The sequence below is a fragment of the Bipolaris sorokiniana genome (assembly GCF_000338995.1).
Source record: "Bipolaris sorokiniana ND90Pr unplaced genomic scaffold COCSAscaffold_6, whole genome shotgun sequence".
Classification (NCBI taxonomy): Eukaryota; Fungi; Ascomycota; class Dothideomycetes; order Pleosporales; family Pleosporaceae; genus Bipolaris; species Bipolaris sorokiniana.
Window position 1 is genome coordinate 1,554,536 of NW_006911900.1, and position 12,420 is coordinate 1,566,955.

At 48.7% G+C, this 12,420-nt stretch overlaps 6 protein-coding genes across 6 annotated transcripts; 2 read left to right on the forward strand and 4 right to left on the reverse strand.

Annotated features, from left to right (window-relative positions):
- The first annotated feature begins 161 nt into the window (after positions 1–161).
- On the forward strand, positions 162–2,157 carry COCSADRAFT_190132 (uncharacterized protein). Its single transcript, XM_007701457.1, has 3 exons — positions 162–1,135; positions 1,197–1,523; positions 1,582–2,157. Exons 1-3 carry the CDS (start codon positions 561–563, stop codon positions 1,982–1,984), a joined length of 1,305 nt encoding a protein of 434 aa, XP_007699647.1. The 5' UTR covers positions 162–560; the 3' UTR covers positions 1,985–2,157.
- On the reverse strand, positions 2,150–3,398 carry COCSADRAFT_116678 (uncharacterized protein; the record flags this gene model as incomplete). The annotated part of the gene is made up of 2 exons (XM_007701458.1): positions 2,150–3,205; positions 3,261–3,398. The coding sequence occupies 2 exons, from the start codon at positions 3,396–3,398 to the stop codon at positions 2,390–2,392; spliced, it is 954 nt and encodes a 317-aa protein (XP_007699648.1). The 3' UTR covers positions 2,150–2,389.
- Positions 3,399–3,811: 413 nt separating this feature from the next.
- Positions 3,812–5,111, forward strand: COCSADRAFT_141822 (uncharacterized protein). The gene is made up of 2 exons (XM_007701459.1): positions 3,812–4,042; positions 4,114–5,111. Exons 1-2 carry the CDS (start codon positions 3,819–3,821, stop codon positions 5,027–5,029), a joined length of 1,140 nt encoding a protein of 379 aa, XP_007699649.1. The 5' UTR covers positions 3,812–3,818; the 3' UTR covers positions 5,030–5,111.
- A 472-nt stretch (positions 5,112–5,583) lies between these two features.
- COCSADRAFT_64401 (uncharacterized protein) lies at positions 5,584–6,102 on the reverse strand (the record flags this gene model as incomplete). Its single annotated transcript, XM_007701025.1, has 1 exon — positions 5,584–6,102. A coding segment is annotated over one exon (519 nt), but the record flags the coding sequence as incomplete, so codon positions are not given.
- A 1,036-nt stretch (positions 6,103–7,138) lies between these two features.
- COCSADRAFT_116684 (uncharacterized protein) lies at positions 7,139–8,277 on the reverse strand. The gene is made up of 2 exons (XM_007701460.1): positions 7,973–8,277; positions 7,139–7,902 (listed from the first exon to the last, which is right to left on the reverse strand). The coding sequence occupies exons 1-2, from the start codon at positions 8,163–8,165 to the stop codon at positions 7,310–7,312; spliced, it is 786 nt and encodes a 261-aa protein (XP_007699650.1). The 5' UTR covers positions 8,166–8,277; the 3' UTR covers positions 7,139–7,309.
- A 1,053-nt stretch (positions 8,278–9,330) lies between these two features.
- On the reverse strand, positions 9,331–10,246 carry COCSADRAFT_26122 (uncharacterized protein; the record flags this gene model as incomplete). Its single annotated transcript, XM_007700876.1, has 3 exons — positions 9,331–9,829; positions 9,881–10,002; positions 10,055–10,246. 3 exons carry the CDS (start codon positions 10,244–10,246, stop codon positions 9,331–9,333), a joined length of 813 nt encoding a protein of 270 aa, XP_007699066.1.
- Positions 10,247–12,420: the final 2,174 nt, after the last annotated feature.

Sequence of the window (12,420 nt, forward strand, 5' to 3'; positions counted from 1 at the left end):
TGCCATGTGATTATGTTACCATATGCTTGTCGGGTGGCGGCGGGCTGGGCGTGGGCTGGCGGGGCTGGTCGGCCAGGGTGGAGTAAGCGAGGGGAGTGCCTGGCGTCGTCATACAAGCATCGTGCATTTGATGGATGCGAACATGTGCCAGGACAAGAGGGCAGCAATGGGTCATGATGCTCTGCGCAATAGGGCCTACCCTTGCCCCCGGCTCTCTCCCACCTGCGCTGCTCTGCTCTTCGTGCTCTCTGTCTATACACACCTGCTATAGTCTGCGCTCCAAGAGACCAAGAGCCGCCGACATCTATCGAAACGCGCCCCGTAAACTCCGCACTCCGCATGCACATGTCCAGGAACCGCTGTCGCGAACTCTCCTACACACACACACACCACTCCTCGGCCTCGGGTCCCACTGCCACAACGCATCCTGCAGCAACTACGCGTCCATCGAGCGAATAGCCCTCCCGTTTAGGCTACCACATCCATTATCCCACCGTGCCTCAGCCTGCCAACCGTACAAATAAGCAACTCTGTGACCCGCTTGGGGCTCTCCTCGAACCATGCCGACGTCGTCTGTCCACCCGTTTGCCTCTCCCAACGCCATTCCGCCCCGCACGAGCTCCACGGGCATCCTGAACCCTAGCCCAGGCAGCCCCAAGCAGCCGCCCTCGAGAACATCCGTCCTACGCCCCTTGAGCGAGATTGACTGGCTGGGCCAGAGCAAGAAGAGCAAGACAAGCCACTCTGCCGAGCCGCTGAACGCCCATCTACAAGAGCAGCAGTCCGCGCCCCACTTGGCTTCCAACAAGCCTCAGGCCGCCACCGACGGCATCGACTCCCACATGGACACCACGACCACAAACCACGATGTCGGCGCAAACTACCCTACCCCGCTGTCCCCGCCCTCAGAACACTCTAAAGGCATAGGCGAGGAGCTCATTTACGGAAATGGCGTCGCGTGGACAGAGGAGAAGGAGCGCATATTGCTAGGGCCATACGATTACTTGTACGGACATCCAGGCAAGGATATCCGTAGCCAATGCATAGCGGCTTTCAACCTGTGGCTCAAGGTGCCGCCGGAAAGACTTGACATTATTACAAAAGTAGTGGGAATGTTGCATACCTCGAGTTTGCTGTGTGTATCTTCGTCAACGTACTTTTCGACTTTGCCGCTAACTTTAGTTCCTTCTCCGCAGTGTCGATGATGTAGAAGACTCGTCTGTCCTCCGCCGCGGTATCCCCGTCGCTCACGCAATATTTGGCACGCCGCAGACCATCAATTCGGCCAACTATGTCTACTTCCGCGCCCTCGCCCTGCTGCTCTCCATGAACAACCCCAAACTTATTGAGATATTCACCGAGGAGCTCTTGAATCTGCACCGCGGCCAGGGCATGGATCTCTACTGGCGAGACAGCCTGACCTGTCCCAGCGAAGCAGACTACCTAGAAATGGTCGGCAACAAAACAGGCGGCCTATTCCGCCTAGCCATCAAACTCATGCAAGCAGAGTCGCAAACAGAAATGTAAAGAACCCTTCTCTCCCTTTCCTCATTGCTACCGAAAAACTAACAATCTACACAGCGACTGCACCCCCCTCGTCTCAACCATCGGCCTCCTCTTCCAAATCTTAGACGATCACCTCAACCTCTCACCCACATCCGGCTACACCTCCCTCAAGGGCCTTTGTGAAGACCTCACAGAAGGCAAATTCAGCTTCCCCGTCATCCACGCCATTCGTGCCGACCCCTCCAACACCATTCTTATCAATATCCTCAAGCAAAAGACGACGGATGAGGAGGTGAAGAAGTATGCGCTCAGGTATATGGAGAGTAAGGGCAGCTTCGAGTATAGTAAGAGTGTGGTGGCCGAGTTAAGGGCGAAGGTTGAGGAGCATATGCAGAGGATTGAAAGGGTGTTGGGAGAGGAAGGGAGGGAAGGGGCCGAGGCATTGAGGGTTATGTTGGGGAGATTGGTGTTGAGGTGAGGGAATCTTTTTCTCTGCAATTTTTCCAGAGGGAGGGAGAGATGTAATAAAGGTGTTTGTTGCTTGATTGATCTTGGATGGTGACGATGAATCTTGTTTACGGCCTTGGAGTAGTTTGAGACAAAAATGGTATACCCAAATTTTCAATACAATCGTCATATTTTTCAGAGGAAAATGATTTGTTTGTTCTTGGCCTGGTCCTTATTATATTGAAATGTGAAATGAGATAGATGCTCCCTGTTCCCTGCTCGTAGAATGGAAATATTGAGAGAAAGGTAATGCCGTATGCCAAACGCCAGTGCCATCATAATGCAAACCCCGTCGCTCCCAGAATTCGAAATATCAAGATGATTCCTTGCCCTTGCAAACTCCAAATCCATTATCCCGCTTCCAAACAAAATACGCTCAAGATTTCACCTTCTTCGCCATCTTGTTCTTTGGCTTTGCCAGAATCCCATCCCGATGCGCATCCAAGTACTTTGCAAGTTCAGCCTTGAACTGCTCCACCCTTTCCTCAGGCGAAGGCACCGACTCGTCCGAGTCGCAGGGATCCGACAGGTACGCGTCATCCAACATCACAACATCGAGAGCTGCATCGCGCTTGCCTTTTGCCGCGCCAACAGCTTCCAGCCAGGGAAACGCATCGCGGTAAAATTGGTCTGCTCCGCGGCGCGGGGAGCAGTATTTGTTGATGCGCACATGGACGACCAACGAGGTGAGATTGGTGGCCCAGGCGAGGGCGGCAAAGCACGCGTTGTTGTAGACTTTCAATCCGCGGCTATGGAGCCAGCCCAGAATCCGGAGCTTCTTGAGGCGCTGGGCACGCGTAGGCCCAAGGTTGATGAGGAAGCTATAGAGTGCGAAGCTGTCGATGAAGGTGAGTTGGTTGCCATACAAAATGTCAATGCCCTCGCTGTAGATTTGCTTGTTGACGGCGAGTAGTGATGGGACAAGAGAGGTGTGGTCTCCATCGGCATCGAGAACGTCTTCGACTACGCGTTTGGAGGTTGGGCTGTAGTATCTGCCACTGGCGTTTGATGCGTATTCTGCTGACACGCGGGCGGCGACGCGGCGCTTTTTCTGGTAGGTACCGACAAAGTTGATGCCGGATGGATCATAGAGCGCATAGTTATATATTGTGTTGCGGATCTCTGCAGGAAGGTCCAAGAAGGGGAAGATCTTGCGCTTTGGAAGTGCTTTGGTTGTTCGAGCTTTGGGCTTCTGGTAAAGCTCCGTTAGTATAGGCCACTCTCGTGCACTCGGTCGTGCATCGAACCTTTGCTTGAGGGCTCTCAAAATCAGACTCGGTGTCTGAGTACTCGAGGTCGTCAAGATGGTATGATACTTGCGTCCTCTTGCGCTTTGAGTAGCGACCAGACGCAAACGTCTCTGCAGAAGCTGTGGCGGCAGACATGATAGATTGGATGGAGTTTCTGAACCAATTAGTCCGAGAGAAGTTGAGATGCAATTGAATGTAGTTGGAAACGGAAATGTGCCTCTGGGTTGCTTTAATAGAATCACTGTGGTGAGTGTGGCAATGTCAAGCGTTGTTTGTTTTGGGTCTAGTGCAGGCTGCAACGAGGAACTGCAGGGATTAGCAAGGCATCAACTCGACGGCGCAGGCACCGCCTGGTAATATCGGTAGAGGTGGAGATTGCACAGCTTCGCCTCAGATTTACATGTAAGCGTCTGATGTTTGGTGGCGAAGCTTGAAGTGAAGGTGAGGAAGGAGAGAAGGAAAGGTCGAGACGCAATGGCGTCACTCCGAGCGCTTAGCCAAGCACCCCACTAACCGGAATGAGAGGGCAAATTATCATTCACCATCACCAGCAAAATGTCTTCAATACGATCGCTCACGTCCTTTAAGCTCGATTTGCCTCCCAGCTGCATCGAGTTCTTTCCGCTGAACCCGCAGTATGCAGTAGTCGGCACGTACAATCTTGAAAAGTCAGATGAGAAGGATGCCGCAGGGAGCGCTCCACACGATGGAAAAGTCAGTGCCAAAAATCAGCAGCGCAACGGCAGCTTGATATTGGTAAAGGTGGATGGCGACAACGTGTATGTAGAAAATACTGGCACTCAGTTTTGAAACTCCTTATGTAGTAATGTTCACATGCTGACTCCCGAAGCAACATTATTCAAACTCTCGCCACGCCATCAGCCATCCTAGACATTCACTTCTTGACGCATGTCACAAGCTCAAACTTTGGTGTTGCAACTTCGACAGGAGCTTTTGCTATCTACGAGCTTCAGTCGTGGCAGCGCAACCCTAGCATCAGCCACATCAAGACTATCCAGTATTTCCCCGAAGATGTACTCATCACTGCCTTTTCATGGCACCCAGAGTCATTTATGGTCGGCATGACGCTCTCAAACGGGCAGGTTTGTCTTGGTGTAATCGACACGGAAAGCGAAGATGACTCTCCCACTAAGCTGGAGGTTGCTTCGCATGATTTGGAAGCATGGACTCTGGCGTTCCTTCCTGATGGCTCTGGACTACTCTCTGGAGGTGACGATAGCACGCTGCGTTTTGCTGAACTTTCTGATGGCTCCGGAGTTAGCGTACCTTGGATGGATGGAAAGATCCATGGTGCAGGTGTTACTGCTATTCTTCCCGTACACCTGGATACCCAGGGCCTGCTCGTTATTACCGGTAGCTACGACGACCACTTAAGGCTTGTCCACGTCCCTATTTCCGGACGCAGGCAGGTTCTTGCAGAGACCAATCTTGGAGGTGGGGTTTGGAGGCTCAAGCTACTTGATCGGAACCCGAAGCTGCCAGAGAATCATGGCGTGGAGAAGTGGAGGTCAGAGCCACCTCCTGAAGCTATCCTCTTGCTTGTGAGCTGCATGCATGCTGGTACGAGGATTGTCAGGCTCACCAAGAGTGCTGGAGAGTGGAAAATCGAGGTGTTGGCGAAGTTTGAGGAACACGAGAGCATGAACTACGGTAGTGACTCCCAACCTGAACTAAATGGTCAAGGCCAGCGCACATATATATCCACGAGCTTCTACGATCGTTTGCTATGCTTGTGGAGATATTAGATAGATATTACATTACTGTATTGAATAGGACTTCAAAATGTTAAGAGGTAGTAAAGTTCCTAATAAAATTGCTATGCAAACTAAACTAAAAAAAACTTGAAGAGAAAAACAATTAATTAAACGTCCTTGTTCAACAAACTGTCCCAATCAATATAACTAAGGTTAACATTATCCAAATCCAAATTGTCCATACTCAAGTCCATAATACCAGCGGGGTCCAGCCCCATGCTGTCTTGGCCCAACTCTCCCATCTTGGCATCATTACCCTCGACATTATTCATGTCGACGTTTTGCAGAAGAGAAGCATCGGGGACGTGACCTTCCTCGTTTGTGAAATCGGTGTTTCCGGAAAGAGTTGTATCGAAAGTGTTGGATCGCGTTCTTCCCTCCTCGTCGATCCATATCTGAGGAACTGCCTCCTGTCCGAACGAGGAGGCGGGAACGTGGCTTGGGCCCGCCACGAAAGGTTGGGCTACCGCTTGTTGCGGAACTGGCTGTGCAAGCGCAGTCTGGGGTTGGGCTAGGGGGAGGAGGCGGTAGGAGCGGTATGCTTCTGGGACCGGCGGCACTATTTCGATGGCACCGTTTTCGTAAACGCGAATATGCTCGCGAGAGAGATCGAGCGTAGTCGTTGAAACCGCTTGGTACCCAACGTTTTTGGGCCCGTTCTCGACAACGGCCAGCTTGTTGAGCTGGTATGCCGAATATGTGGCGCCATGTTGGGTGATATGGTCGCCGAGGTTGCTGAAGCCAACTTTTTGTGGCATGACAAGTTGGTATGTCGGAGCTCCGTTGTAGTAAAGCTCTTGAATTGTCATCGGCCATCCAGTCTGCTCGATTGATGGGTATGGCACCCATATGAAGCCGAAAGGCAGTTCCTGCTCCTCGGCAGAAACTCCTTGTCGCGTCCAACTCGTACCGTTAGCCACGATTTTCATGTGGCTGCCGCTTTTGGTGCGGTAGTGACCGGGGACAGGCTGATGGTTGGATTTGTTCAGTAGAGCCTGATAGGCCTCGTATTCTTCATCAAGGAGCCTAGCCTTCTCCAGCTCCGCCTGCATCTGGTTCTTGTGCGCGATCGTTTGGTTCTTCATCTTGGAGTATTTGGAGACCATTTTGAATAGCTTGTCAAGGGGGGGCTCCACTTGATCTTCGGCTTGGTGATTGGTATAAGAGAGATTTGTGGTGGTATTTAGCTTGATGAGGGCACTTGTGTGATGGTCCTGTCAGATGAAGAGATGGAAATGTTAGTAGGGAAATTCCCCTTCATTTATACTCACAGGAATATACAGATAATCACACGATACGAAAATACCTCATACAGAAGTGCGACTCATCGCTGTAATGACCCAGTAACATGTAATCAATCAATATTTCATACCCCAAAGTCACCAGTCCAGACATAATCGGAATCAACGACATTGGCTGTTGTAAAAATAGCATCTTTGTTGTCAGGGAAATACACGCAATATCTTGAATATCAAAGCAATCAACAACTCTTCATACGACTTTAACTCGACTGACCTTGGGTTCTCATGTCAGAAAATAGCTCAAAAAGACCAGGCAGACTTCTATTGCATCAAATCATCGTGAGCTCCATTAATAGTAGATGGCATGTTTGGGAGCAACCGCTTCAAAATAGTGCTGATGACTCAATAGGAGGTAATGAGCGGGCCATCGGCGCTGAAATCACCAAGTAAATGCCACTCACACTTGGACAAGGGAAAACGATAACTTCAAACAGAAAATGAGCGACATTGTGGACGAAATACACCAACTGATAGGTTTCATTGCAGGACAGAAAACACATCTGCTATGCGTACTGGCTGTCAGATGTTACACAGCTATCGTGAGGTTAGGAAATCATGGTCCTCCCGGTATTTGCTTGGAGACAGGGGTTGAACCAAAGTTAAAAGTTTACACAAACAAGCCATATGGATTCTGGTCCTTTATCAAATTAACAAGGAATATGGAAATGGGGACGCCATAGCCACATCCATATTGCGAAGGAAAGAAAGAACATGTAAAAAAATCGATTTCACATTTTTGTCAGTGTGTGGTATATCAAGAATACCATAGGCGAATGTGGGATATGCGATAATGAGCAAACCATCTCCATTGTGCTTGAAAACAATATGTATTCCACGCGCTTACTATCTAAACGTTCTAAAATGAATATATCCAGCGCCCAACGCTATGCTAAGATGCAAAATATCATAAATATGGGTATCGTAACACGTAACGCAACGCTGGAAAAGACAACAAAATACCGCAAACTCCTCATCTTCTCGCAGGCAAAGATAACATCCCATCTGGAGGCGCCTCAACCCCCTTGCCATCCTTCTCAGCCAACAGCGCCTTGACCCTCTCAACTCTACTGACAGCTTTCTCCAGGCGATCCAGCCGTCCCATCTTCTCTCTATCCCTACGTTCCAGCGTCTCGATTCGTTCTTCCAGTTTCGCTCTTGCCCGCCGCTCCTCAGCAACCATCTCGTTCGCCTGGCTAAATAGCTGCACGCTAAGCTCCTCAATCTCCGTATCCACCGTTTGCACGCGCGCCTCAGCTTTTGCACGAAGGGCTCGCTCTCGCTCTAGCTCGTTAATCAGTGCGTAGTCGTCTTTCGGTGGAGGCGGTGGAGGCATGGCTCCAGTATTCGCTGGAGAAGGGAAGCGGTTTGTGATGAAGGAAAAGCGCGAAGCCCTTGTCGAGTTCGCGGTGGTGGGACGTGGGGGATCGGCGTCGACGGAGGGGCGCGGTAGGGCGCCGTTGAAGGTCTTGTCGGATTGCGAGGTTTGTGAACGCAGTGGGCTGGGAGCGCGCTGGCTATCTTTCAGAACGCGTATTTGGTCCTCGTAATCCGCACATCTATCGACTGAATGCCTGTTAGTCTATGTATGTAGACTTGTAGGTAGTGTCTGCTCGGCGCATCCTTAGGCACGTACCAGCTGCAGTGGCTTTCTCCTTTAGTCGCTCCATCTGCGCTTCCAGCTCCTCTATCTTTCGCCTTGCTTCTTCGAGCTCCTTCGTATTCAAGCTATAGCCGCATGACGGACAGTTGTGCGTTTGGGTATCGTTTGCGGTGTCTTTGGCAGGTTGTGGCGACGCGGGCGGAGAGACTTCGAGGGTTGCTGCCATGATACTAGGCGCGCGAGGTAAGAATTAGGCTTGGAGGAGTTTTCGGTTGACAGCTTCGCGGCAGGTGGACAGAATATAAGGAGAGAGTGGGGTATGTCTTGTCGCGTGGTTGTTGCAAAGGACCCTTGTGGTTTCAGCGTCAGCGTGATCATCGAACCCCTGTCATCCATAGCCAATGCAGGGTCCCCCCGCGCTAAAGCCATTTACGGTCTGGGTGGCTTGGCCTGCGGGGAATATCCCAGGCATCATACGCACTTTAATCGAGCTACAAGAGAATGCACAGCACCCACCATTTGTAAAGAGAGTGATCCTTATGTGTTCTGTTTCTTCATATTCGATCTCTTTCATTTTGAAAAAATCTATCGCCCTTCATCCGGTCTAAATTTGAATCTATGAACCATACAGCCGGGAAGCTAAATTTAGATGAAGCTTCTTAGGCGCCAACTTCTCAGCAAACCTAACGAAGCCATTCATCTTTACAGTTAGCGGCTGATTATTTCTATATTTCATGCGTTGACGTATCGAGATAGTCTCAAAGTATACGTCACGCGAATGTAGCCTTGTTCACTTCTTCTCATTCTCAAAGTTTTGTCAGATTTCTTGCTGGATGCGCCTCCCTGCTCTTTAAACCTGCTAGAAGATCACGCTAACCACGCCCTTACCCATATTTCTCTACTTAAATCATGCGCCAAGCTATCTAAGATCAGGCGCTGCAAATGCCGCAGCTTCGTGTGCTAGGCAGATTTGTTAGTTTTCTTGATCTTAATGTTGAGCCTTCGCATGTTTGCAATAACACTGTTTGTTTCACATTATTTCAGGAGCTCATGAATGCTGAGATGAATGATCAATCTGGCTTCTCTTTAGCCATATAGCTGAGTAATGAATTGACCACACACTACTCAAGCTCTGTGGAAGTGAAGTAATCAAACAACACGCTCGAATATATGGTCGCAATCAGGTCTTCCTTCGTGGGGTATATAGAACTCATGCCCTGATTCAATCAAACAATTCCAAGCACGGAAGAACAGCAAAAGAGCCGTCACATGGATAACGACTTGGCTATCGTCTGAAGTTCATGTTCAACACGAGATAAATATTGATGGAGCTTAAACAGCATACTCGATACGTAAAGAGGCGATTCAAGTTTGAAGAAAAACATTATTTCTCAAATTTTTATCTTATTACTGGCATTCAAGCTAAGTTTTCCATAATTGTGATCATTATAGATACGATCTTCTATCTGTATGCCGGGGTTTTCATCAATGCACACCCCATGCGGAGTCGCCCTTGTTGTCTCGTATTTCTCAGGCTGTTCTGTCTCCTTCAGTATATACTTATCGCTGTCGCGATCATCGTGGTTTTCCGACCATGTTCGCTCGCACGTTGGCTTGCTACCAATTGTGAACTGCTTGCTAATATTGAACACAGGTATGCCGTTGTTATAAGGACAATTATCCGGGTCGCTAACTAGGAAGGAGGAGGGTAGTATGCGATCGATCATGGAGTCAATTGGTTTTCGCAGAAGTGGTAAAGATGCGATGAGCACGCCAACTGAGAGCTCACACGCTGACCATACGGTCAAATTACTACACTCCCAAGTTGAATCCCGCGTCTTCTTCAAAGCAGACATTTCGACCGTCTTTGCTATTGAGCATGCTGTCGCACTATTCATAAGTTAGATCATTTGATCCTGTGAACAATACCTGCAGACTCACACCGAACCCAAACAGAAGACAACTCGAAATCCTCGTTTCGCGCACTTGCGTAACTGGGTGGTCGATAGATATACAATCGGTGCAGCAATATCAACGAGATCAGTGACGCAATTCAAGACAGCCTAGTACAGTATGAGTGAGGCAGAACCAATTAGACAATAGCTTTCGACAAACCTGGGTATATGTAATGATTTCGTTTGGCGTCATGAAACATTTTGGTTTCACACTCTTATTCCAGTTTGGTTCGAAAGGTGTCCGACAGAACATACCCATGATGGGAAGGACAAATTCAGAGTCGTAACCATGAGAATTGAGGCCCACACTATTGCGAGATAGACTCGTGAGAATTTCATCAGAAGAAGACATGAACAGATGGAATATTTGAGTATCGCACGATTATATTGATGGTTTGTCCAATCCAGAGGTAGTAGCTGTACTGGAAGATATAATAGGGCTTCCTGATGCTAGGATCCATGGTATGACGACCTTGGCCGTGGAAGTATGTTCTGTATCTGATTCCTGTTGCTACAATGCTGAGCATCTAGAACAGGTATCGGCGAAATTTCAAATCGATGAGTAACGACAGAAACTAACTGCTGCAGTGGTAACGAGATAGTCGCTCAGACTGATTTTACGACTAATTTTGATGGTATAGCTGATTCTCCACGCGAGCACTATAGTACTCAACACGCACAAGATGGTTGTTGGGGCTAGTATGTTTGGGGCTCGGTCTGGCCAGAGCTTTTGCTGTTTTTCTGACATAGTAGGTAGATATGATTTGTTATTGCGTCAAGAGGATAAATTCAACATCAAAATGCAATATGGGAAAATGTTCGGCACAATATAGCGTATGATGCGCTTCAGGACTCTGGGAACTCTCTAGGAACGCTTACTGGACAGGCGCAACCCATTGAAATTCATAGAGTAATGACTAGCAATGCAGCATTATACCAACCTTCCAACCCATTTGGCGCCCAGTTCCCCCTCCCGAGCCTAGCTAGCGTGCGGCTCAGCAGATCGACTACCTTCCGTTTCCCGCCTTCGCACCTTCCCGCTGATGAAATCGCACCAATATCAGGCCTTCGCGATGGATTGATTGATTTTTGCTGCCTAGTCTTCACACAATCTACATCTCGGTCACTGTGGCACAGAGCAAATCTCCTGATGCAGATATACCACTCAACTATCCTTGCAATATTCGTTAAACACCAGAACGTATAACAAACCCTGTGTTTCCCGTATGGCTAGGCTATATAACCCCCCTTGTTACGCCTTGTATCTATCTCTCTACGGATTTCGAATATGACGGGAGTCTGCATTCTCCCGGTATAGTAGTAAGAATTGCCATCAGACAGAATTAAGACTATGAAATCTAGTTTAGTAAATAGAAATTGATGGTCATAACACGAGTGTAACGAGTAAGATGGTATTTACGGGCGAGCTGGATCTGCATTGCGGAGGTAATGCACCCAGCATCTCGGGAATCACTACACATTTGCTGCAAATGCGGTATTGGCTCACCCTCTTGGCAGTCACCCAGACCCTCTTCAGTTTCGTTCCATTCTTGATTGATTAACGTTTTTTTTTGCCTCTGATCAATGCTGTTTTGAAGAAATGATGTTTGTCTTAATCTTTCTTTGTTCTGTCGACAGCTGAGCGCTATGTAGAAGAGCGCAGGTTCACTTTGCTGCGCGGAAGTCATCATCCGGACGCCCTTACAGTTCGAAGGAGCTCGTTTTTTTAGCGAGGAAATCGCCTGACCTATGCGCTCATTTTCCTTAACCAAAACACTACCTTTTTATCGCAGAAACATTATGAGAAACTAAAAAACCGTAGGGGTGACCAAACCGGACAATTTTAAATAGCTCTCTCTCTCTCTTTCTCTTTTGATCAATTTCATTACCTTTTTGTATCGTTGTTTTGCTGTTTTGGGCGCACCCAGTCTGGAGTGGGTATATAGATCACACAATTCCTCACTCGAAACGAACTTCTTCGTATCTAGGGAAATTACTGCAAATCCTTCCGCTTGCGACATGTGACAGGTCTAGGTTCGCTGCATACACAACCAGCGAATCATCGTCATGCGGAGTCAGTTGTGGAGTTCGCCAAGACCCGTTGTCCCGTCCCATTCATCCCCTCATCGCGCATTCCGTGCTAATGATCTTCGTTCGTCTCGAACAGGAACCGCTAACCATGGAAAAAGATATGAAAGAGGAAAACATGGCCGATATGAGCTGAAACGATGGCGTTGAGGGATTGATGGTATAATTGCAGCTCAGCTGTGGATCCTCAAGCCCTGCAACGATTTTGCCGCAATATGGAGAAGTCGGCCAGGTCGTACCATCCAAATCCCTCAAGTCGCACTGCAATATGCGACTGCACTCAAATGCAGCAAATGGTAGACGTGTGGCAAATGCCACGATAACTTTCAGTTATTGATATGCATATCTACAATCCGGCAGTTGTTTGGTAGCTACTTCGAAATGTACAGTCTTTGCAATCGAGTAATGGAATGCTGGGTGGGAGGTGTAGCGTAGGCA